This window comes from Canis lupus, chromosome 17 (assembly GCF_003254725.2).
Source record: "Canis lupus dingo isolate Sandy chromosome 17, ASM325472v2, whole genome shotgun sequence".
Taxonomy (NCBI): Eukaryota; Metazoa; Chordata; class Mammalia; order Carnivora; family Canidae; genus Canis; species Canis lupus.
Window position 1 is genome coordinate 34796920 of NC_064259.1, and position 26044 is coordinate 34822963.

General features: G+C 48.8%; 1 protein-coding gene and 1 long non-coding RNA gene across 3 annotated transcripts in view; one reads left to right on the plus strand and one right to left on the minus strand.

The window, feature by feature from the left end:
• The first annotated feature begins 1075 nt into the window (after window positions 1–1075).
• LOC125752744 (uncharacterized) lies at window positions 1076–10682 on the plus strand. The gene is made up of 2 exons (XR_007402902.1): window positions 1076–1463; window positions 6595–10682. It is a non-coding gene; the product is annotated as an uncharacterized LOC125752744 (long non-coding RNA).
• Window positions 8746–26044, minus strand: part of KCNIP3 (potassium voltage-gated channel interacting protein 3) — an 82958-nt gene continuing 65659 nt past the window's right edge. For both annotated transcript variants that reach the window (XM_025454003.3, XM_025454004.3), the window contains 7 exons: window positions 19127–19251; window positions 18603–18672; window positions 18276–18346; window positions 13048–13155; window positions 12241–12345; window positions 11505–11567; window positions 8746–10866 (listed from right to left, as the gene is read on the minus strand). In XM_025454003.3, the coding sequence (XP_025309788.1) occupies window positions 10819–10866; window positions 11505–11567; window positions 12241–12345; window positions 13048–13155; window positions 18276–18346; window positions 18603–18672; window positions 19127–19251 (590 nt within the window). In that variant the 3' untranslated portion in view covers window positions 8746–10818. The remainder of the gene's footprint in view (window positions 10867–11504; window positions 11568–12240; window positions 12346–13047; window positions 13156–18275; window positions 18347–18602; window positions 18673–19126; window positions 19252–26044) is intronic.

Sequence of the window (26044 nt, forward strand, 5' to 3'; positions counted from 1 at the left end):
GGTGGGAGCTGGAGTGAAGATGCCTGTCTCACACACACAGGGGACGTGGCCTGGGGTGGGGGCAGGAGACACAAGTTAGAGACCACGGTATCCTCCTTCTGGGCCCCATTTGCTCTGTGCACTCGGCGCTGGGGAAGTTTGTCAACAAAGCAGGGAACTTGAGGATTTCACAATACTGGTTGGGCTGGCAGTTGGCTGTCCGGGACTGACAGCTTGCTCTTTGGGGCTTTATTTTTAGTTTCTGGAGATTTTACTGTATTTGGTAATTTCTCAAAACCAGGAAAAAGTACCGCCTGGCTTCATTTGCTCTCCTCCTGGGTCAGGACAGCCAGAATTGCTCAGGAAAGGAAAAATGGAAGAAAGAGGGACTGGGCTGGGGTGAGTGCTCAGGCTGAGGGACCCTACAGTGCAGGCCTGAGGAGATGTTTCAAAGAGACTCTGGTGCTGTGGGAGGCTCAGGGCTTTGACACCTGGCCCTACCCTGGGCTGTCTGCTGCCGCCTCCTTCCCTTGAACCTTCAGTTCCGCAGCCTTACTGACCACTCCCTTCCCCCATGTGCCAGCCACAGTGCCGCTCCCGGGCCCCAGGAGGGAACACGATGGCGCCCGCTTCCAAGATGCCCACAGTCTGGCAGGAGAGACAGCAGCAGGCGCGCCGGCCCCGGCCCCGGCCCCTCCTTCCTTCAGGGCCTGTTGGAGTCTGGAGAGCAGTTCACCACCCCACCGCTGGGCTTGGTGTTACGGGCCACAGCAACTGAGAACTTTTCTGTATAAATGCCAGTCAACCCAGTTCTAGCTGGCCTAGGGGTAGGAGTTGGGGGGGTGACGAGGGGATCCCTACTAGTGGCTCATAAGCAGAGTCTAGAGACTGGGAGGGGCTTATTAAGGTAGTTTGATTTTGAGCTCAAGGGCCACCCCCCGCCTCCACTCGCCCTCCCCGGACCTCGCTTTCTCTCTGCCCCCCTCAGCCAGGCCATCTTCTGCACAAGCTTCGCTCCTGCGGCTCCCCGCGGGGTCAACAGAGCCGCAGGAACAGCTATAGCGCTAACTCACCCCAGCTTCCGGGAGCCGGCGGCGGCTTTCCCAGCATGCCCAGCACGTGTCTGCCTGGACCTCATTGGCTGTAATCGGGTCAGGTGCCCGCCCCTCGGCCAATCACAGACAGGGACAGGCATTGCCGCGATTGGCTTAGTCTGGCCTTGGAGGTGATGGGGCCCGCCAGGCTTTGAGGAGGGGGAGTGAAGGAGGTCTCCCCAGGAGGGGCTCGCAGGTTACTGCCGGCAGAAGAGGGAGGCTGCCCGGGAGGTGGAAGGCAGGCGACCTTCCTCGTCCCCATGGTGCCCAGGGACGCCCGCGAGAGCGAAGTCGTAGACTAGACCCTGCGTTCACAGGAGGACTCAGTAACGCTCCAAGCCAGCTAAGAGAGCTGAGGAGAGGCGCCCTGTGTCCAGATCAAGGTGCAGGGTGAGTTAGAGGGAAGCTGGGGCTTCCTGCTGGAGAAACGGATGAAAAAGGACATGGCAGTTGTCAGGGAGCCCTGTTCTAAGACTGATGGCGCTCGGCAGTCAGGACAGCCGCCAGAGGGAGGCTAGTGGGTTGGACAGTCCCCTGACTGGTGCCACCGGCACCCAAGACAAGGCTGCGCCCAAGTGCCTGGTCAGAAGGAGCCTGAAGCCCTTCCAGGGCCTCTCAGGCCAGTCTCATTACACTGCCCCTTCTCTGGGACCTCTCAGCTCTGAGGAGGGTCTAATTAAACCCTATAAGATCTTCCCCTTTAAGATATGTGCAATTTCTTGCATGAATGGGGAGGGATGTGGGTGCAATGGGCAGAGAGTTTCTTACAGATCTCATCTTGGCCCTGCTTAGGGAGAGGTTACTCCTGGCCACACTACCTCTGGTCCTGGCTCGCAGGCACCATTCTCTGTGCAGATTGGACCCTACCTATACCCCACTCTTCTCTAATCTCTGAACCCTGCAGGCAGCTAGATTCTGCATGTTCTCTTTACAACACGCTAGTTCAGACAAAGTCCATGTGATTCTAGCTGGCCCATGTGAAACCAGAGAAGACTGGCCTCTGGTGTGCCCCTAATCTGAAGGGTTAGGGCTCATATGAGTGGGCGAGGGGGCAGGGAGAGGGGCCCAGTACCCACTTTGGGTTGGCAGCAGTGTCTGGAGGCCTTGGAGGCTTGTCTGGGATGGAGAAGGTTAATGGGGCATTGCAAAGAACAAGGAACTGTGTCCAGATGACAGAACTTGGCTTGAGAAGGGCCTAACACTAGCTCTCAAAGCCTAACTGACTCTGCGGCACAGCTCCTGTCTGGACTGTGCCAGGGAAGGCAGGACAGACAGGGAAAAGAGGCTCCCAACCACTCTAAATGGACACCACAAATGTTTATCCTGAGGAAAGTCCCTCAGTTCCTCAGTTTGACCCTGTTTCTAGTTTTACTCACAATTCTATGGGAAGTACAGGCCCTCCAGCAATCCTTCTGGAAGAACTTTGTCCCCCACCCCATGCCCACCTCATTGTGTGCCTCTTGATCTGAATCACTGCCTTGGACTTTTTGCCTTCTGGGTCCCCAGAGGACTTGAATTTCCCAAAGGCAGAGACTGTGGCTTATCCACAGTGGTCTCCTCACATTGCAGCCCACACCTGGTGTGTGGAAGGTGTCTAATAAATGTAGAATGATGGCTCCCTTGGTGGAGACTAAGGAATGTGGAACTTGGCAGGGGCAGGGAAGAGGATTACTGGAGTGTCACTGCCTGGTGTGAAGGGGGATGCAGAAAACCACCCAAAGCAGACAAACAATGATTAGAAGCTCACAGAGGAGAGACAGCTCTGCAACTTTGGGAGCCTCTGGGGCAGGGTGAACTTGGACAGTGTTGCTGTTACTGAGGGCTCCAGGGCAACTGAGCAAAGGTTAGCAACACCGAGAGATTGCAAATAGACCTCAGTCCTCACAAGTGTTTATAGGGGAGGGTGTGGTTGTTTCAAAGTTTGGTTGTCAGGATCACACTCTCAGCTGCTTGAAGCGTGCTCTACATGACTCCTTCCCCTAGGGTTTCTGGCAGCCCAGATGTTTCTGTGACAAACTACCATCTCCTGTCTGGTTTCTAGGCCCTAAAGGGTGCCATTGGGTTTTTCAAGCCTTTTTCCGGGATTTTCAAAAGCCTTACGGGCAAGGCTAACCTGTGAGCCCAAACATTAACTTACTTGCTGTGGGCTGGAATTAAAGCAGTTCAGTGTGGTAACAGTTATGTAGTCTGATGAGGAGTTATGTGTGTCCTGGTTAATAAAATAGGGACTATGTGTCCTCTCGCCCAGCACCCAGCTCAGCAGACTCTTGTGTAATTACTACTTGATCAAGTCAGTTTTCTGAAGAAAAACCATGTGGAGAATGAGGCAGAAATAGGAAAATATCTTTGGGCTGCAAAAGAAAGGACAAGTTGCTCCCCTCCCAATTAGTTTCCTCAGGGAACCTGAGGGCAGGAATTCTGTGAGGAGGCCCATTTGGGGGTGCAGTCACCCCTTGGTGGTCAACGGGGAGCACAGCACTTGTAATCACAAGCAAAAGGTATTCCCAATAAAACCTCCACATAGCGGAGAGAAAGAGAAGCCATGCATCTTCTAAATTGTAGGCTGGTCATTACTCTGGAAAGCTGTGCAGCAGAACATGATGGGCCATGGTATGGGTTCCTAACCCAGTGTCTCGGGCCTCTTTTCCCATTCCCTGTAATAAAGGTAGCAAGGAGGGGCTTCCTGGATAGGCCAGTGTGGGTGAATGAGACAAGCCTGGCTACGGGACCCTCTGCACTTGCTCTGTGTCCTCTCTCCTGTCTGGGGCAGGTCAGTGTGACCACTCAGTGAGTGGTGGCAGGAGGATGGGACATGTGGACAGCAGGTTTCCTGATGTGGCCTGACTTCACCTGGTCCTCAAATGGGCTTTGGAAGTTACCAGGGAAACTGGGAACCAATACATGTTTATTTCTAATATCTGGAAACTCCTTTTGAAACCTCTGTCCTTTCTTTGGAGGCCTATTGATAGGAGTCACCCTTCTATAGAAGGGGAAAAAGACACAAAAACTTCAGTAGGGTAAGAAGGATGTTTGTATTTATCAAGAGGCTAGTAAATATTCGTATTTAATCATTGTAACAATTCAGTTGGAGGATTGTTTTTCTGCTCATTTTACAGTATGGAAACTGAAGCTCAGCAAAGTAAACTGATGTGTTTAGGATGAAACAAAGCTCCAAAACCAAAGCGTGAACCCTATGCTCTAAATGTCACAGGGCCTCAGAGGCGTAGCATGTCTGGATGTTATGGGAATGTGTAAGGACACAGCTCTTCTCTACCTTGGGTGGGGTAGAGGGGAGGAGATTTCCATAAGAAGCCTCCCTCAATCCCCAGCACCCCAACTACCTTGGGCAGCTCCACCCCTTCTAGTCTGGACTTCTGTTGATTACTGGTTGAGAGTCACTTCATCCTGGCCCACAAAGCTGACTGGACTAGCTCTGACACCTGTCCCATGACAGCCAATTCATAGGTTGCTGATGGCTCTGCCAGTGAAAAACCACATCCAGCAGGATGGGGTGACGGGGGCAAGGATTGGTCTACAGTACAAGTGATTCCTCTGGGGGCAGCAAGATTGTGCTCTCCAGAGGGAAAGAGGTTTGGTAGCAGAAAGACACACTGCACACACCAGGGAAGTAGAGGCAGCGAGCAGCCAAGTTCTACAGAGCCAGTGCTTGGAGCAGGGGAATGGATGTATTTACTGCTCTCTGGGCTCTTCATGCTCCTTGCACCTCAGACCTTGTAGCTGGGGGAGATAAAGTAAATCTCTCAGATTTTCCTTAGTGTCTATTTGTCTGAAAACATTTTTATGTTGCCCAGTCTAAAATTCCAGGTTGGCAGTTATTTTGAACAAACGGAAGGTATTCCACCATCTTTTAGCCTCATTGTTACCAATGAGATGTCATTTGTCAGTCTGTTGCTCTTTCCTATCTGGCTGGCTTGGTGATCTTTGTCTTTGGTGTTCTGCAGTTTCAGTATACTATGTCTTAGGTGACAGTCTCCTTTTATTTAGCCTGCTTGGAACTTGTTTGGTTTTCTTAGTGTATGGGTGTCTGTAATGATGAATCTTCTGTGTCACCTTGTCTAAACGATGGTGCCTAATACTAGTCTAAATGTCACTATGAAGGTACTGTGATGAACTTACTATTTACAATCAGTAGACTTTGGGGTGCCTGGGTGGCTCAGTCAGTTGAGTGCCTGCCTTTGGCTCAGGTCATGATCCTGGGATCCTGGGATTGAGCCCCACATTGGGCTCGCTGCTCGCTGGAGAGCCTGCTTCTCCCTCTCCCTCTGCCTGCTGCTCCCCCTGCTTGTGCTCTCTTTCTCTCTCATAAATAAATAAAAAAATCTTTAAAAAAAATCAGTAGACTTTAAGAAGGATACCCACCAGAATGTGGGTGGGCCTATTCAGTCAGTCAAAAGTCTTTATAAGAGAAAACAGGTTTCCTGGAAGAAGTAATCTACCTCAAGACTACCACAGAAATTTTGCTCCAAGTTCTACCCTTCCGGCCTGCCCTGTGAGTTTTGAAGTTACAAGACTGTAACTTCAACTCTTGCCTGGGTGTCCAGCCTGCCACCTTGCCCTGCAGATTTCAGACTTGCCAGCCCCCACAATCATGTGAGTCAATTCCTTAACACTTGTCCCCTTCTTCTGGGAGAATAATGGCTAAAAGTGTTAGTCAAGTCTGGAACTTCTTGGCCATTCCCATTTCTTTAAGGGAATCCACTGAGATTTAAGGTTTACTTTCTTGCTCTATATTCTCTATTTTCCTCTATATATTCTATTTCTATTTGAGCTGCAATTTGAATAATTTCTTTAGATTTAGATTTTCAAGTCACTGATTCTTTTGTCAGCTGGGTCTGATTTACTGCTAAACCCATTCCTTGAATTTTAAATTTAGTCATAATATATACTCAGTCATAAAAATATTTTTTTATTCTTTTTTTAAAGATATGATTAGGCATTCAATATAGTGTTTTCTACATGCATTTTCAAGTTTGGCTTTTATTTCTTTTTTTAATATTTAAATTTTTAAAAAATTTTTATTTATTTATGATAGTCACAGAGAGAGAGAGAGAGAGAGAGAGAGAGAGGTAGAGACATAGGCAGAGGGAGAAGCAGGCTCCATGCACCGGGAGCCTGACGTGGGATTCGATCCCGGGTCTCCAGGATCGTGCCCTGGGCCAAAGGCAGGCGCTAAACCGCTGCGCCACCCAGGGATCCCTGGCTTTTATTTCTATTAACATATTAAATATAGTCATTTCTGCTTGTGTCTGATAATTCCATTATCTGGAGACCTCTAGGTTGTTGATGCAGCCTGTGGTTTCTGGTAAACCTCACTTATGATGCTTGTTTCTTTGAATACTAAGTCATTGTTGATTGAAATCTGCTCATTTTCCTTTGAATTTACAGATATCACTACAAATTACATTCTCAATCATCTTTTCTGTGTGAATTTGGGCTGCAAACTCACATAAAGTTTCCTAATATATATATTTTTAAAGATTTATTTATTTGTTTATTTTAGAGAATGTGAGCACAGGGGCCGGATGCAGAGGGAGAGGGAGAATCTCAAGCCGACTCCCAACTGACTGCAGAGCCCAACGCATGGCTCGGTGCCATGACCCCAAGAGCTGAAGTCAAGAGTTGGATGTTCAACTGACTGAGCTACCTAGGCACCCCTCATGCTTCCTAATTTTAGGGGTAAATTTTCCCACTGTTTTATTGAGGGCTTGAGGTAGTCAACTTTTCTTGCAGCCTCCTGGGAGAGAGAGTGGGAATGGCTGGATTTGCCTCTATTTCACACTCTTTATCTTCAAGGGTGTAACTGGGGCCCCCAGTTCACTATAGAAAGGATTTCTTGATAGACTCCTCACCCAGATCGTTCCTGGGCTTTATCTCTTATACCTTAGGCTTTGGAAAGATGTGAAACCAAACACAGCCAAGCTCACCTGCTTAAAAAAAATTCCTTTGAGGGCTCTACTTACATTTCTAAATTTCCACATCCACTTAGTTCCTGGTTCAAGAATGCTTTACCTTTTGTCCAGTTCAATGATGCATCTAAGAAATTATTTTATTCTAGATTTTTGGTTGTTTTCAGTGGAAGGAATAATCTAGTTACCTAAACACTCTGTTATTGGAAACTAAAGTGCCTATATTTTTTATTTAAACCTTGCATTTCTGGGATAAACCCAAATCTGTTATATTACATATACCATGTACATATAACATACATTGTTGAAATGAGTTTACCGATATTCTGATTTTTTACATCTTTCTTTTGTAGTTGAGAATGTCCTGTGATTTTTCTTTCTTATCCTATCCATGACTGATTTTTTAAGAAAAAAATCCAGGTAATACCACTCCTTAAAATGAGTTGGAAAGTGTTCCCTCCTCTCTTCTACACCAATACCCAGAGAGAAAAAGAAAGAGAGAGAGAGAGAGAGAGAGGATGAGACTTGTCCAAGGCCACATAAATGTTATGGCCCAGGTCAGGACTATCTTCTATCCCTGATCCCAGGGCTCCTTTGGATTCCTCACTGCCACCCAGCTACACAGAAGGCATAGCCTGGTCACCACCTATGTACTGTGTCCAGGTCAGGAAGGTGCTGAGTAAATGAGTGGAAAAACAGATATACAAATAGATGGATGATGGAGAATGGATCACGGATGGATGATGGATAGATGGGCTTTCCCCACTCTCAGCTCTGTAGACCATCATGAAGTAGGCAATTCAGTGCTTAAACCCAGCCTAGAGCTACCTGCTTGGTTCCATTCTTCAATGACTGAGCGGTCCTAATATCTTTTAACTCAGCTTTCCCATCTGTGCCCTTTAGGCTGTGACCAGAGTGAACATGCTCAGCATGGTGGTTAGCCCATGGCAAATGCAGGATATCCCATCCTGGACAGTAAGTTCAGGGCTTCCTTACCTGGATTGTGCCAAGCCCCTGGGGCACAAGTGGAGTGCAGACTGGTGTGTGTGGTGGTGGAAGTGGATTCCTGTCATCTGTCCTCCCAACTACTGCTGAGATGCCTATCAGCCAAACCTGGTGACTCATGGAGGCTTGGGTCTGTGTTCACTGTGGAGGTGATGTCACATGGCATGGGGTCTGGTCCTTAAAGCACTGCAGATCCCCCCGGAACTTCCCTCCTCCCCATCCTTGAGTTGGGAAAACCCCTTCCTCTCCTCCCTGCCAGGTTCTCATTTCTTACTCCTCCCCTAGCATAAACTCTCACTGAGTTTACACTTTTGAAAATAAAGCCAGGAAAAAAAAGATGTCTTCAGGCAGATTCTGCTTCTGCCCTGTAACCTGCACCCTCCAGCCAAGGGGACACAGCAGAAAGGACTTCTTGGAACTGGAAAAAAAAAATGGTCTGGGAATGAAATACAAATGGCACCTCAAAAAGTCAGCCTGCTCCACTGGCTTTGCAGAGGTTGCAGGGCTGGAGCTTCTGGTAAAGGCTTCCCAACTGTGGGCATCTCTTCCTGGCTCCACCTTCAGTGACATCACAGTGGGAGCTTGAAATAAAATGAGCATGGAAATTGGCAATGCTACAATTCAGGGAATGTTAAACATTTACGAGCATCACCCTGGGCAGGAGCCATGGCTAATAGCAGCAGGGATAGGAGGGGCTGGACTGAAATCCAGAGTTGGGATAAAGCCAACAAGAGTCCCTCTTCTTTGTCAAGTTTATTTTATTAAAATATACAGGACTGAATATTGGTGGGCGCTGAGAACAGGAACCACCTTCCCAGGCTGCACCCAAGGGAGACGCTTCTGCCATGCAGACATGCGGCCAGTCCGCATCCCAGTGTGGGAGACAGACCCCTCCTGCTTGGACGTGCAGCCAGTCTGGCCCAAGGCCAAGAGGGGGCAGGGGCATGGTGGTGACACTCTCCTATGGCCTCGGCCCCTTAGAAGCACAGCTACACCAGCTGGGAGGGCCTAGGGGTGGGCGGAGGGGGAGAAGATCCCTGAGCCAGGGAAAGCTGATGCCCTCCTGGAGGAGGGAAGAAAGACTCCTCCACCCCAGTCAAACTGGAGATGGGGTGTCAGTACAACTCTGAGGGAGAGGGCCACCTGTGTGGTGTGGATGCCAAGGGGTCCCCGTGGACAAACCAGGCCAATTGCCATGGCCTCCGCCATTCCACCTTTCCTTTGAGGGCCCTGCTCACCCTTGGGCCAGGCCTGAGCAGAGAGGGGGTGGCAGCCGGTGGAATGTATTGTACGGGAATGTTCCTCAGAAAGGCCCACGCTACCAGGGGGGTACTGGGTTCCTTCTTGGGGAGGCCTGAGCCAATGAGAGCAGCCTCTCTCTCTTTCCTGGAGGTTTCTGTTGACCTACCACTCTGCCTCAGGCCCCTCAGTTCTCACTCTTGGTTCTGCCTTCAGGCTGACATCAGCCTCCATCCCCAGAGCAGAACCCAGACAGGGAGGGTCCCTACGGTTTGTGCTTTTGAATGTTGGTGAGCTGGGCCGGGCTGGGCTGGGGACGGGCTTCAAGCCCGCACTGCTCTGAGGTACAGAACTGATCCCATGCTTCCTGCCCAGAGCTACCTGCATCGGGGCCATCGCAACCCAGGCCTCAGCCCACTAGGAGGGCCTGATCTTGGAACAAGTGTCCTTGGCTTGCGTTGTGGGCTGCCACCTGAGCTGCTCTGGGTGCTTGTGCTTTGTGTATGGGGTTGGATGAGCTGTGTAGAGAGGGGTGACCACACTGCTAGAGGACCCTAACCAGGAAGTGGTAGTGGGGGGCCGCGGATGATGAGCTGCTCAGAAAGGAGGCCTGCTCTGCCACCTGGGCTCCCTGGCTGCCAGTCCCTGAGCCTTGTGACCTCTTCTTAGAACCTATAATGACCTTGGGGTCGAACACTCTAGTGCCAGAGGGGTACGGTGGCCCCACCCACTTCATTCCCACTGAGCTAGGCCTAGGGCAAGGGAAGGCTTCTTCCATTTCAGTGGACTTGGCAGACAGTCCCCCTGATTCTCCACCAAGAAACCCAATCCCTGAGCTTGAAAGGCCCCCTTCCCAGGATGGAGAGAAGTGTCCAGTGGCCCCTTACCACTGGGGCTTGCCAGTGGAGTGGCAGGCAATTCCTGGGAATCCAAGGAAGCATTTCCAGGAAACAGCAGGCTGTCTCCATTACTACCTCTCTCTCCTAGTCCCAATTCTCTTGATCCCGCTGCCTGTCCCCCCTTGTCTTGTGGTGAAGTCCTGGGAGTGCAGTCAGTGGGCAGGGAGTGGTTAAAGGACAAGAAGGCCAGAGTAGTTCCCAGAATTGGCCCATGTGTGGTGAGAAGGAAGGGTAGTAGGAGGGAGGGGCAAGGGGACACACACCAGAGGGGCTTTTATTTTGGAGACCGGACCCTCTGCTGTAGGGGATCTTGAGCTCCTTCCTGACAGCACCCCATGGCCAGCAGCCTGCAAACACTGCTGTTTCAGTGCCCCCTCCAGAGGCAGCCCCACCCCCCTGGCCTGGACAGGGGCTGGCTGGGGTAGTCTGGCTCCCATCACCTGGATCCAACTCCCAGCCAGACTCAGTCCCTCCCTGACCTCTGCACCCCCTCTACCAGCCCAAAGGAATGGGCTGTGTGTGTGTGTGTGTGTGTGTGTCTAGAGGAAACTGTTCACGTTTTGCAAATATATTAGAAAAAAAGTTTCTCATGGAGGCTGCTCCTGGCAGGACTGAGATTTCTTTGGGGGCAGAGGTGGCAGTGGCCACCCAAGGACCCCTCCCCACCGACATGTCCTAGATGACGTTCTCAAACAGCTGCATGGAGCTCATGATGTTCTCATCCTGTGTGGAGAGAGAAGGGGGATGAGAGGCCTGGTCAGACCCTGGGTGGACAGGGCAGAGCAGTGCCCAAATTGCTCCTACCTTGAGCAGATTCTTGCCGGGGACTCGGAACCCTACAGTGATCACTCTGTCTCACTGAGTAAAGGGGCAGCTGGTCAGGCCCAGCCTGTCTTCAGCCCCAGAGTCTGACTGCAAGCCCATCTAGGGGCTGCTGACTTGCTGATGGACACATTTCCCTGGCTGCACTCAGATGGAGGCCAGAGATACCTGAAAGGCCAATCTGGGAGTGATGCTGGTGGCTAAGGCCAGTGGAGGCACAAGTCACACGCCCCAAGGGTGCTCTGAACAGGAAGATCCATGGCAATGCTGGGGGATCCTCCAGGTACCTTGATCACAGTGTGACCCTGTACTGAGGGCCACAGGGCCCATCATCCTCCCATTGGCCCATGTCTGTTCCCTCTGATGTGAGGCATTATGGGGCAGTCTGAGGAATGGCATGCCCTTGGACTGAGGGCTGGCAGGAGCTGGTGGCAATGGGATGGGCTCAGAGGAAAGTGCAAAAATGGAGTTTGGAGGTTAGGAGGGGTTTGGGGACTGGCAGGGGACCCTGGGTATCCTCAACCCCTAATGCCACCTACCTTCTGACAGGTCTCCAGGAATTCATCAATGGTCACCACCCCATCTTGATTCCGGTCCATTTTCTGTAACCCAAGCCAAGCCCTCAGTGAGTCTCTGGGTCTGCTCCATCCCAACTTGTCCCCTCTGGCTTGTACTCTGGATCCAGGCCATATAAAGTGCCCTCCTCAGCTACCGTTGTGGCACAGCTGACCTCTCTGCCATCTCCCCAGCCTGATCCCCACACCCAGCCATTTCCCAGCAGCTTCCTTGGGCTTACACTTCCCAGAATGCATCCCCATGCTCCTCTGACCCCCTCATCTCCCTGACAGGCAGCCAGGGCAGATGGGGCCACCAAGGCACAGGAGGGACCACCAGTACATGGGAGGTAGAAACTTTAGTCCCTTTCATCCCCCTGGACACAGAGCAAGGTTACTCCCAACCCCAATCCTCTTGCATTGTTTTTCTGGAGGAGCTGGGAGGGCTCTTGGAAGGCACCAGAACACTGGCCTGGTGTGTCAGCCCCATTGAATCCACAAGCCCTGGTCTGCCCTGAGATGAGGTTCAGTGGATCGGGGAGTGGGGATGATGTTTTCATTTGCTCACTGGGATCCTGACCAAGTAGGGGATGCAAGTTTAACCTCCTCATGGCAGGACGGGGGCTCTCAGAGGGGAGTGGTTTGCAGGGTTGTCCTAAGAGGAGGACCCCCTCCCTCCTCTATCTGCCCTTCCCCTCAAGTCCGGGGCTAGAGCTCTCACCTGGAAGAACCTCTCCACGTGCTCCAGAGGTGCGTCCTCCCGCAGGATAGGGTAGGTGTGGCGGCCCATCATGTCATAGATGGACTTCATAATGGCCAGCATCTCCTGGAGGCCAGAGGGGCTGGCATGAGCCTGGCTGCAAGGACGTAGGGAGGTACCAGGGCCCAAGGGGAGGGGCCCCATCAGAGGGTGGACGGCACCTCCAGGGCAGCAGTGAGTGAGCAGGAGGGTGCCCCAGCTGGAGAGAGATGAGCTCACTCCCATCTAGCGTAGGCAGTGCAAGCCTCTGACTCCAGAAGTTGGAGAGAGATTTTGATGTGCCATCTCTAAAATTTGAAACTATAGCGACTATTTCATATACCAAAAAATGATTGGGCTAACCAAAACCTGATTGTAGGCCTGTATGGTGAGGACTCCCACCTGCCTTAAGGGACCACACTGCCCCCTTGACTGGTGGAAGCCAAGGCCAGCTCCTCCTGCCCTCTGTCCCCAGCTTCTCCACTTGTGTCTCCCTCAGGACTTCCCTGTGAGAAAGAATAATCTAAGAACATTTGTTGAACTAGTTCAAGATGTATAGTGAGGGCCACACAAGCTCCATGTTCCCTGCACCCAGGTGTCCATGACCAAGAGCCTGGAGAGGAAGAGAGCCCCCCCTGGCTGCTCTCCCCTCCAGCGCTGGGCTGAGAGTCATGTCTCTGAACAGGAAAGGGAGACAGGACAGCTGGGACAGCAGGAGAGTAGAGGAGAGAGGCTGGGAGTGTGAAGCAGCAGTGAGGGAGAGGGGCAGGGAGCCCGCCCATCCTGTACCTCTTTGGTGATATAGCCGTCCTTGTTAATGTCATAGAGGTTAAAGGCCCACTTCAGCTTCTCATGGACTGTTCCTCGCAGGAGGATGGAGAGGCCGACCACAAAGTCCTAAGGAGGGAGGGGAGGGTGAGGAGTGACAGCCCAGAGCCCAGATTTTATTTCCAGTTTTCTATGTGGCTTCACGCCTCTACACATGAGGAGCCTGTGTTATAGTGCAGGCAGACGGTGTCTGTTAGGTCAACACCATGTGAGTATATGCATGTGCGTGTATGTACGGGTGTGTGAGCGTGTGTGTGTGTGTGTGTGTTGGGGATGGCATGGTGGCTGGTACTGATCTCAAATAAAGATATTCAAATTCATCGTGTCTTAGACCCATTTAATGCACGGCTACTGATAGAGAAGACCTGGGGGTGCTCTTCTAATAAAGAGGAGTGCTCTACTTTTAGTTTACCAAGTATCTGCATGTCAAGGTGCTTGAAAACTTAGAGTTTAAAAGCTAAACTAACAGTGCTCAGCTCTGGGGTTGTGACATACCCGTGTGCTGCAGTCACTTCTGAGGCATGACAGATAATTTATTATAATGTTACAAGACATGAATGTTCCAGCAGCATCCGTGTGAAAAGTCCAACTGCTCTAACAGTTGGTAGAAAGCAAGCCCTTTCTTCTACTTCCCGGAAAGCCTGCAGGTTGAGCCTTCCCTGCCCCATGGGGTCCTCCCAGGTTATTCTGAGAGAAGGAAGCAGAGAAGGGCTATCTCAATCAGGGAGTGGAGGACGATAGACTGCAGGGAGCCCTGGCTGTACCCCAAAGGGCTGGGCTGCCACTCAAACATCAGATTTTCTGACTCTGAGGCCTGTACCTGAGAGAGACAAAGGGAAATAGGGAAGCAATCTGGAGGAACAAAATTTATTCCAGGAGGAAAAAAACCTCAACAAAAATTACTAGAAGCAGAGATTAGAAATCTGTCACCCCTAAAATACAAATAGCATGCTACAAAATGGGAATGATTGAGAACAAGAAAGAGCTCTTGGAAATTAAAAATAAGAAAGCAAAATGACAGACTCAGAAGAAGGTTCGGAAGAGCAAGTGGAATCTTCTGTAAAGTTGTGTGAAAAAGGCAAAACAGCTGGAAAACAGAAAAGAGGATCACAAGAGATCCACCATGGAGGAACCACTGCTCGTACAGCAGGAGTTCCAGGGAGACACAGAGGAAATGGAGGAAAGCAGACCAGAGAAGTACGGAAGGACTCCCCAGAATGGAAGGCTGGGGGAGTGTCCAGCTCCTGCCGAGGCCACGCACAGTGGAAACAGCCCGCAGTGCTGCCTGCAGGTACTGGTCAGATGGAAGTTCAGTAAACTGGGTGCAAAAACAGGATCCTACAAGCTTTCAGAGAGAAAAACCCAACCAAACAGAAAAAACAAAATCAGGCCCTGTACACAGGGTCAGGATGCAGGATGCTTTGCCTTTGGCAGCAACAGCTTTGGTCCAACACAATGTATCAAGCAAGAGCAAGAATACAGTGAAGATGCTTCCAGACAGCTAAGTGACCTCCCATATACTCTTTCATAGGAAGCTGCAGGAAGTTACCTCCCATATACTCTTTCATAGAAAGCTGCTAGAAGCTGCACTCCTGAAGAAAGAGGATAAAACAGGAGAAGATGAGGAATTCTGGAACCAGGAGACCCAAGCCTGGGGAAACAGGCTGGGGAGCATCCCCTGTCTCCCAGGAGATGCCTGTTCCAATGACTGGAGAAAGGCCTGGGGATGAATTAATGATGAGATCACACCCCCAGGCAAGTCAAACATCAGGACCACTGTTCACTGGAGGCAAAATGACAATAGGTGTGAGAGAAAGGACAACAGACTCAGTTTATCAGAAGACTCACTCAGCTGGGCATTCAACTCACGCCATGAGAGTAAACCACCATCCTTGTTTTGCCTGAATCCTACAGTTCCAGAAAGCCAGGGGATAATAGGAAAGGCGTGTATGCACATGGGAGGCCCAGCTCCTTACCCCCACCCCCAAACAGCGAGCAGGAAGTCTGAGACCGGGCAGCCAGGAAGGGGCAACACGTATGTGCCTAGGAGTCATGGACACAAACAATGGCAACTGGCTACAACAGCTGTGTGGGTTGGTGGTTCACTGCTGGGTTTCCAAAGCCCATCCTGTAAATCTGCTGGGCTCATAAAGTCAGCCATGTGTGTGTAAGTAAAGAACACAAAAATGGAGAAACAGGAGAAACAGATGATAGTTCCTACATGCCCAGGTTTGGGGGATCATCCCTAAAGCTTGTGCATGATTTAGTGAAGAGGTACGACGTCCCTGAAATCACGTCCTTGGGATTGAGGCAAAGGTATGGAGCCCCACTCAAGGCAGCAGGGAATAGGGAGGACTGCACAGGGCCTCGCTTCTCATGTGGGCCACAGGAGGGTGCCAGCAGCACTGCCCCTCACTCCGTCTTATCTTCATAAACTCAGGCCTGCCGCCTGAGAGCCCTCCTAGTCAGCCACAGCCAAGGAACGTCTTCATTCTGTGTCCCTGAGTGTGTAGGTAGAACAGTGGGGATGGAACTAGGACAGAGATGAGTGGGAATGTCCCCTGCGAGGCCACTGGCTCATCCTCCATAACACACAGATGACCCCATGTCCTGCCAGCGCAAGCCAGAGTACCTGGTAGTTCTAAATGTCCAGCCCTACAAGAGCAATTTCATATGAGACTGTCACTAGTTGTAACTCCTTGATCTTAACTCCAAGGCAGATGAAGTCCATCACATCCACAGCCCCTGCTCCACGGCTGTCCCAGAGGCAGAGCCTGGGGAGGGGGAGGATGAGGGGCTCTGCTGTGGCACAGGCCTCCGTTCCCAGGATACAGGCCTCCGTTCCCAGGCTAAGACACCCCTAGGTGCATATAAGAACATGAAAATGGAGAATGGAAATGTGCTCCAGTAGAGCACAGAGCAGGAGCTCAGCTGGGAGCAGGGGGAATGCAGGGTGTGATTGATTACGGGCTTGCATCCTCTCTGGTTACTGCAGTCACATGAGGTTTAGCCAACGAATGACACAGGGAGTGGGTTACCGCAGAGGGAGCTCAGGGAGAGGCGGCCACACCTTCCTCCAGACATGACTGGCCCCAACTCTCCAAAGGAGCAGCAGTGTGCTGACACAATGAGTGGGTTGAATGAGAAAGGCCCTGGATAGCATGGTGGGTTCTGGCCCACCACCATCTGTAAGCACAAGGCTGTGCCTGGGCTGCGGAGGCCAACACCAGGCTCCCTCCTGTGAGCAAATGGGGCCTCCTGTGGGCAAATCCCAGAGGACCCAAGAGGAACAGAACAGCAGGTGGACCCGAGGTGGGACATGGGACCGCTGTTCCCGCTTGGCAAAGATGAGGTTGGCCTGTGTGCCGTTTTGTTTTCTGGTACTCTTTTTGGTAAGGGTAGGGAACTGAAATTTTTTTACCACATCAATACACTTTAGCTAACATGTGTCTTTTCTCTCAAGAATCTATAACAAGAATTTGGGATCATTATAAATATCAATAATCTGACCTGACTTTGTTTTAGGGGCACATGGAAAGATTCAGTCTCCGGTAGGCCCAGAGTCACCCCCACCTCTTGCAGTCCTTCCTGCCACAGGAATCCCAAACCTTGGTGCACCCAGCATTAGGCCCTGCTGATTGGAAGGTCCTTGGGGACATATGTGCCCTCCTCTCTGAAAAAGCTTTCCTAGAGAAGAACACTGAAATCAAGAAGGTCTTCAAGATAAACAAGCATACCCATATGAAACCAGAGGACCTATTTCATGGCAAAGAAGCATGAAGAAGGCCCGGGATGATGCCAGAGATGCCTGACTTTCTGAGAAGGTGCCCAGCAGATGGGCTTCAGCACCAGTGCCGGCAACTAAGCCACTGATGCACACCCCACAGAGACCCACCACCCACCTCAAAGGGACTACAAGACCCCTCCCTCAGGGGAGCGAGAGCAAAGACCACAGGAAGGTGCCAGAGTCCCTCCTGACACCCATGGGGGCGTACAATGGGACTCTGGTGAGCTGTTCGATCAGCTGATTTCTGAACAAGGAAAACTATCTCGCAAAGCCCTGCTTGGGTTCCTCACAGATTCCTCTTCACACTTCATTCCTGGAAATCTTAGCTGCCCCCCAAAGGATACACAAGAGCCTGGTCACAGCGGAGGACAATCAGTTCTCCCCGTCTACCGTTGCGGTGCTTGGGTTTTTACCGTGTGCAGGTATTAGCGAAGACAGAAAAGATGACGACAGCGTACACTTACACAGGCAGCAGCCCCGAGACTGCAGCCTGGGGAGGGGGGGGCCCCTGCGGTCCCAGGGCAAGGCTGTGGCCTCGGGCCGCCCCGCCCGCTCGGCCGTGTCAGTGTGCAGGCTGGCCGAGGCATAAAAATAAACTGAGAGGCATTACCGACAGGTTATTATTACACCCCGGCTCGTCCAGGGGCTTTCTGAGCCCGCCTGCCTGTTCCTCTGCCTTCCTGTCAGCTGCCCTTGGCCCTGGAAGCGGAGCAGGGTGGTTATCGATCAGGCCCGGCTCTCAGCAAGGTTCTCCCGTCCAAAGAGGTTTCAGCTTTTCGCCTGCGGCTATTTTTAGGGGCTTGGGCTCCACAGACGGGGCCTCTCTCAATGGGTCCCGTGTGGCCAAGCCGAGGTGGAGCCCACAGCTCGGCCAGCCTGCTCGCCTGCCCCACACAGTCCCGGCAAGGCCCTCCTGGGGGGCAGCTGTCTGAGGCGGGCACGCCACAGCACGCTACACTTGCCGCTCCGCTCAGGCTGGCTGCTCCACCTGTTTTGTGGCCAGGGCTAAATTCTGGGGCTGAGTATCTGAAACCCTGCCAGGAGCACAGACCCCAGAGGAAGCCTCGCCCCCTTTCCAAATGCGAATTCGCATTGGGTTCCTACCACCTCAGAGTGCCTTAGACGCTCCCTTGGCTTGGTGGGGCTGGAATGGAAGAGGAGGATGAGTGAGAATAGGGTGGCCAGGCGGCAACGTCACATTTCCCTAAGTCCACAGTTAGGCCCAGGGCCAGCTGAGCACAGTCTGCTCCTTCTCGGGATGACACCTTGGACCATTTATGCCCAGGATCTTGTCTGGGCCTCTGAAAGGCCCAAGAGAGGCACCAGGGCAGAGAGACCCCCCCACCTTCCCCTCGAGGGCTACAGGGGGCAGGGGATACAGGAGGGGTCAAGGGGGACCTACCTCAAAGTGGATGGCCCCATTCCCATCGGCATCAAAGGCGTTGAAGAGGAAGTGTGCATAAGTGGTGGCATCTGGGGAGAGCAAGGGTGAGCACTGGGGTGTTCTGGGGCTCCCACTCCAGGCAGCCCCACTGTGGGGTCCAGCTGCATCCTGAGCTGGACTTCCCTGCGCTTCCAACAAGACAGAGGCAACACCAGGCCTCCGGCAGGCAAAGGCCAAAGGCAAGGATCCCCTCCCAGTAAAAGTGACACCCACTGTTTGTAGAGCTGCCACAGTGGGGCCATGGGGGGTTTGGGGGAGAGCCAGGGGGCCTGGCCTCAGACTCACCTCCCTGAGGGAAGAACTGGGAGTAAATGAGCTTGAAGGTGTCTTCATCCACCAGGCCCGTGGGACACTCCTGCGGCAGGGAGCCACCCTTCAGTGACCTTGGCCATCCCCAGCCCCATGCCCAAACTCCACAGAGCCTGGCTTCTCTCCTCCCTCTGGGGATACTGCCACCTGAGCTCTATGAGCCTGGGAACTGAGGAAAAAGTGGCGTTGGGGCATGGTAATGCAGGAGGGATAAGTGGGTGGGACAGTGGCAGTTGGTTCCTCCACACTCCTCCCCTGTACCAGGACTGGGAACACACAGAAAGGAGGATGGTGCCTTCAGAATACTGATTCTGGGACATGACCCACCCCCAGATAGCTCTCCCACAAAACATAAGATCCATAAAGGCCCCTAGGATATTTGCTGTGCCATGGAGAAGTTTCTAGAAGGTCTCTCTGGGCCAGGGTTCCTCCTTCCTGGAGCCTGGGACAGGAGGGCTAAGTGGATCAGGGCCTCTCCTGGAAGGATGGGTAGCACTCACGTTTTTGAAGCCTCTGTAGAGGGACTGCAGCTCCTTCTTGGTGAACTTGGTCTGTGCCTGCAGCTGGTCCAGTCCCTCTGGCTGGTGGCGCACTGTGGACAGCTCCAGCTCGCTGTCGCTGCTATCTGGAAGGGGACAGAGACCCAGGGTGGGTGGAACAAGTGCCCCTGCTCCTCCTCTTGTTCCGGTGTGGGCACCAGGCCATGGGCTAAAGTAGGGGTGGAGGGACTCTCCTTACATGACTACCACGTTTGGCCTCACAGGCTGTGCACTGCACAAATGGCGCGGCTGTGGTAGAATGACACACACTCAGGAGTTGTGCCTCGTTGCTACTCTGCTCCTCACAGGGAGTAGCCCCCACCTCCCACTTGTCTCATCTAGACTGTGTCCACCCTCTCAGCCACATGTGGGATGGGGGTGGGAGCTGGCCTTATTCTAGAGATACACTAAACAAAGGGAGATGGGAGGAAAAAAGACAGCAAGACAAACTCAAGGGACCTCAGCCTTTGAGACCCAATTCCTGGACTACCTCCTCCATGCTGCCTTCTCTGATTTCTCTCAGTAATGAGGAGGTCACCACTTTTGGCCCATCCAGCCTAACATGCCGCTGTTTGGCTGCATTTGGTGTGAGAGTGTCATTCACATTTAAGTAGGAGGTCAGACCTCACAGGCCCATAGGGCAGGGACCATGATTACCTTTGGTGGGGGAGGCAAATTTCAGGTGTTCTTTACTTTTTTATTTATGAATTTTTTTTTACATTTTTATTTCTTTTGGTACAGTATGAATTACTTCTACAACACAAAATCAAGCTATAGACAGAACAGCACTGAGCGCCTTGCTAAAAGGCATGCTCATATAATTACAGAACTTCTCACTGAAATGGAGAGCACCATCCCCAGGGCACTGTCACCACCCCTGACCTCCCCTGGCTGCGCAAAACAGGAAGCTCATGATTATCTCATAGCTGCTCACTGGCTCCCCCTGCAGGGTGAGCACTGTGAGCCTCCCTGCACTGCCCACCCTGTGCCCACAGAGCCCAGCGCAGTACCAGACAAGGAGCACTGCTAACCGGAGTCCACTGAGCCCTGCCTGAGGCTGCCCTGAACCCAGGCCCCTCCCATGAGTACCGCTACCTTTCACTAAGGGCCACCATGCCCTGCAAAGTGCCCAGCAATCAGGTCTATTGCCTTGGGCCATCCATGCTCCTGATCTCCAAGACAACTTTTTCATGCCTTCCTTCTCTCTTAATTCCCAGTGCCTCCACCCCCATCCTTTGTCAGGTTGCTTCCTACATCACTGAGAAAACAGAAGCCACAGAAGAAAACTCCAAGCTCCCACCCCGACATCTACTCATCTACCTGTAGTGGCCCAAACAACTGCTTTCCCTCCTTCTCTGGGAATGAACTGCCCAGGTTCCCAGATGAGGTAAACCCCTCCACCTGCACAGTGGGTCCCAGCCCCACTGTTTCGAGCATGTGGCTGCAGCAAGCCTCCCCACTCTTTCCTCCTTCCTCATCATCTTTTTGCTCTCCCTTCTGGATCATTCCCATCACCATGTGGACATATTGTTAAATCTGGCAATCCTTAGTCAAATTAAGTATAGGCAAACCTTGCAAGCCAGCCAGTCTACTCTGGGTAAACATCCCAAATAGAATCTGAGCCAGCCAGGGGGCTGTGCAAGGATGTTCATGGCAATGGTATTTTTGACAGGGATGCTGGAGACCTCCCAGGAGTCCATCACAGGCAGTATGGGTGGGCACAACATGGGGGGGTGCACACCACGGACCATGCAGTAGATTGAAGGGACACAGCAGCATAAATGGATGTTAAAAATCAGTTGCTTACTTCAACTAAGAGGCAGACATTTCAGAGTGGATGAAAAAGCAAGACCCAACTATAGGCTACTTATAAAAAGGATACCTTTAAATCACAGCAACAGATGGAAAGTGAAAGAGTGGAATGGGATAAGAAAACTGCTGTGGCTCTATTAGTAATAGAAAAAGTAGACTTCAAGACAAAGGGTACTACTAGAGACAAAGAGGAACATTTTATAATGATACAAGGATTAATTCATCAAGAAGACAGAGCAATATGAAATATATACATATATCCAATAACAACTTTAAAATATGTGAAGCAAAAAAAATTCAAAACTAAAAGGAGAAACAGATAAACCACAGTTAAGGTTGAAGATCTTAACACCTTTTTCCAATAAATGGTACAAGTAAAGATACACAAGATTTGAAAAACACTATCAATGAATCTGATCAAATTAATATTTATAGTACCCTATGCCTAACAACTAGGATACACATTCTTCTCAGGAGCACATCCTGTGCTTCCCACATATATCAGATGCTGGAATATAAAGCAAAACTCTGACCACAATGGTATTAAATCAAAGTCCAAAAAAAAAAAAAAAAAAAAAACGAGATAGATAAAAAATCCCAAATTCTTGGAAATTAAACAACACACTTCTAATATGCCCATAAGTCGGAGAAGGAAAATCACAAGGTGAGTCTTGAAATATTTTGCACTGAATGATCATATAAATTCAACATACCAAAATTTTCTGGATGCAGGTAAACTGGCCTTCAGAGGGAAATTCAGAGCTTTAAATTACTTCATTACCATGGAAAAAGATATAAAGTCAATGATATAAATTTCTAGATCTACACTTTTCAGAATCCAGGAAAGGAGCAAATTAAGCTCAAAGTTATTAGAAAAAAGGAGATAATAAAAATAAGAGTGAAAATCAGTGAAAAAGAAACAGACAAACATAGAGGAAAAACCAATAAAGTTATTAAGAAACCCAATAAGCAAGCCATAGGCCAGGAACCCATGTATGGTATATATATATCCATGGTACATGGGCCGTACATCTCATACAAAAATTAACTCAAAACAGAGCACAGATTTGATTTAAACATAAGACATAAAACTATAAAACTTTCAGGAAAAAAATAGGAGGAAATCTTTATGGCCTAGGTTTAAGAAAAGAGTTCTTAGACACAATACCAATAGCATAATCCATAAAAGAAAAACTGATAAGTTGCACTTTTGATTTGGTTTTATTTTTTGATAAACTGTACTTTTTAATAACAAAACTTTCACTCTTCAAGAAATAAAAGAGATAAAAAGGTAAACTACAGACTAGGAGAAAATATTTGCAAATCATATATCCAGATTATATGAAGAACTTTATCCAGACACTTGACCTACAGGACTTATAGGTGGCAAACAAGCATATAAAAAGGTGCTTAACACCACCTGCAATTGTGGAAATACAAATTAAAACCGCAAGGAAATACTACTACATACCTCTTAGAATCACTTAACTGACAAATATTGACAATACCAAGGGCTGGTAAGGATGTGGAGTAACTGAAACCATTACACTTTGCTGGTGGGAATGAAAATGGTACTGCCTGTCTAGAAATCATTGTTTGGCAGTTTCTCAGAAACATACACTTGGCCATGCAACCCAGAATTCCTACTCCTGGGTACCGAAATGAAACGAAACCTATTATAGTTACACAATACTATTTATGCAAATATGTAGAGCAACTTCATTTGCAATCACCCAAAGCTGGAAATAACCGGAATGGCCTTCAACCAGTGAATGGATAAACAGTGTGTTGCGCATTCATACAGTGGAATACCTTTATTGGTTCAGCAATAAAGGTGAACCAATTATTATACAGGCAGCAACATGGATGGACCTCAAACGCACTAGCTAAGTGAACGAATCCAGACATGCAATGTATGACTCCACTTAAGTGACATTCTGGAAAAGATAAAATCACGGAAATCATAGGGAGAGACAATCTATCAGTGGGTGCAGGGGGCTGTGGCACAAGGGACATGTAGATGACAAAAAAGGCAGCAGGAGAGATTCTTTTGTGTGATGGAATGTTCTATACCTTGACTGTGGCAGTGGTTACATTACTATGCATTTGTCAAAATTCATAGAACTGGACACCAAAAAAGGGGAACTCTACCGTATGTAGATTAGAAACAAATGAAATAGAAACTAGAATAAGTAGAAGGAAATGGGGGGATAAAGGGAAAAAATAAAATAAGAAAGGGGTTTTAAATGGGTCAAAACTGATAATGTCCCACAAACTAAAGAATATGAAATAACTTAATCCTCTATCCCTAAGGGTCAAAAAATAAAACAAAAATTCCCAAATTTGCTTCTGTTTCTTCCTCGACCCTACTGTCCCTTCCAGCTATTTCCTTCTTCTCTTCTTTAACTCACTGTCTCTACTTCATCTCTTATTCTCCCTTGAACTTAGTCCTATGGGGCACTGACCCCACCAGTCCACACAAAATGCTTTTCAAAGAATCACCAGTGATCCCCATATTGCTAGGCCAGTGATCAATATAGTAGCCCTGACTCCTAAATCATAGAAAGGCCATATAAGAATGAAAATTACAGTGACACTGGATGGACCTTGAGGGCATAATGCTAAGTGAAGTAAGTCAGGGCATAGAAAGACAAATACTATATGATCTCATGTACATGTGGAATCTAAAAAAACCCCAAATTTATAGACACAGAGAGTAGATTGGTGTTTGCCAGGGCAGAGGGATGGGGGAAATGAGGAGGTATTGGTCACAGGGCACAAACTTGCAGTTACCAAATGAGTAAGTTATGGGGGTCTATGTAAAGGATGTTGACTATAGTTAATGATACTGTGTTGTGTACTTAAAAGTTGCTAAAATAATGGATCTTAAATGTTCTCACTATCTCCCTGCACACAAAAGGGTAATTATGTGAGATTATGGATGTATTAATTAACCTTATTATAGTAATAATTTCATAAATTTATATAATTTTTTGTTATTTATTTATTTATTGGGAGGGGGGAAGAGGGAGAGAATCCCAAGCAGATTGCATCTGAATACAGAGCCCCACTTGGGGATTGATTCCACAACCTGAGATCATGACCTGAGTTGAAATCAAGATTTGGATGCTCAACAAATGGAGCCAGGCGCCCCTATACAATGTTAAATGTCAATTATATCTCAATAAAGCTGGAATAGCAAACAGAGAAAATTACATGCCCATTTCACTTTTGATATAACCTCAAACAAAATATTAGCTAATTGAATCCAATTGTACTAAAAACCAGTACACCATGATCAAGGTTTTCTATGGAGGGAAAAATCACATGAAAACTTTAATACAGAAAAGGTATTTGATAAACATTCACATCTGTTTGTAATTAAACAAACAAAAACTAAGCAAACTAGGATTAAAGGGAACTTTCTTAACTTGATGTAGCTTATATTTGCAAGTTACATATTTATCTACAGAAAATATTAGATTGAATGTCAGAGGCTTAGACACATTCCCTTTAAGATTTGGGACTGGCCAAGGTTGGCTACAATCACCACTAATTGATATCCTGCCAATGCTCTAAGGAAATTTCAAGAAAGAAAGAAATAATATAATAATTGGGAAGTAAAGGATAAAACTAACATTACTTGTAGATGTTTGGTCCCTACAGGGACCAAAAGAATTAATATACATGAGAGTTAGTAAGGTTGCCAGACATAAGATTAATTTACAAAAATCAATAGCAATTTTCTACCCTAGTAATAACCACCTATAAAATATAATTAAAAATATACCAATTCATGATAGCAATAAAAACTCAAAACTATCTAAGTATTAACCAAAACTCAAAGGGTTTCTATATAGAAAGGTAATCTGAATAAATGAGACATTCCATCATAGATAGGACCACATAATATAAAGATGCCACTTCTCCCCCACAGGAATCTGTAAATTCCACACAATCTCAATTAAAAATCCAGTTGGGCTTTTTGAGGACCTTGATAAAATTACTCTGAAATGTATACGGAGGAACAAAAATCCATAAAAATCTAGAAAGGAAAAGAAGGATTTTTCCCCTATGAAATGCTAATACATATACATAGTCACTATAATAAAAAGTTGTGTGGCTGGTATAAGAACAGACAAACACACCAAAAAACAGACCAGAGAGCTCAAAGAGACTGAGGTATAGCAGGAACATCACAGAAGATTTGTGGAAGTCTCAAATTGTCTAGTAGGTGGTTTTAGGAAAACTGGCTCAGCATAGAAAACTGGATACCCTCCCTTTTTAAAAGATTTTATTTATTTATTCGTAAGAGACAATGAGAGAGAGGCAGAGGCATAGGCAGAGGGGAACAGTAGACTCCATGCAGGGAGCCCGATGCAGACTTGATCCCAGGACCTGGGGTTCATGACCTGAGCCAAAAGCAAATGCTCAACCACTGAGCCACCCAGATACCCCCTGGATCCCTTTCTTACACCACATGCAAAAGTGGGCTCTAGATAAACTAGAGACCCAAATGTGAAAGGTAAGTTATAGAGTTAAAATGTAAAAGAATCTCTTGCTTACCTAAGGATGGGGAAAGATTTCTTCAAGCTTCAAAAGTTCAAACCATCAAGGAAAAAAATTGATGAATTTGATTACATCACAATTAAAGATTTCTATTTAAAAAAGGGCAGCGTGAACAGTTCTAGACACTCAGCAGAATGGGAGAAGACAGTGTACAGTGTTTAAAATAGTCAAAAGAAGAATATCTAGAGTAATCATCAAAAAAGGAAACTGGGAAAGATGAATAAATGTGTGAAAGATGGCTCAACCTCATTAATAAAAAGGAAAATGCAAATTACATTGAAAATGCAACAGCCAGATCGGCAGGAAATAATAAAATGAAATTAGAAGGCTGACCAATGCTAAGTGCTGGCTGGGGAGACGAAGGAAGTAATTTTTTTTTTTTAAGATTTTTAAATTTATTCATTTGAGAGAGAGAGACAGGGCAAGTGAGAGTACTTTCAGGGGGTAAGGAGAAGAGGGAGAGGGAAAAGCAGACTTCCTGCTGAGCACATGGGGCTC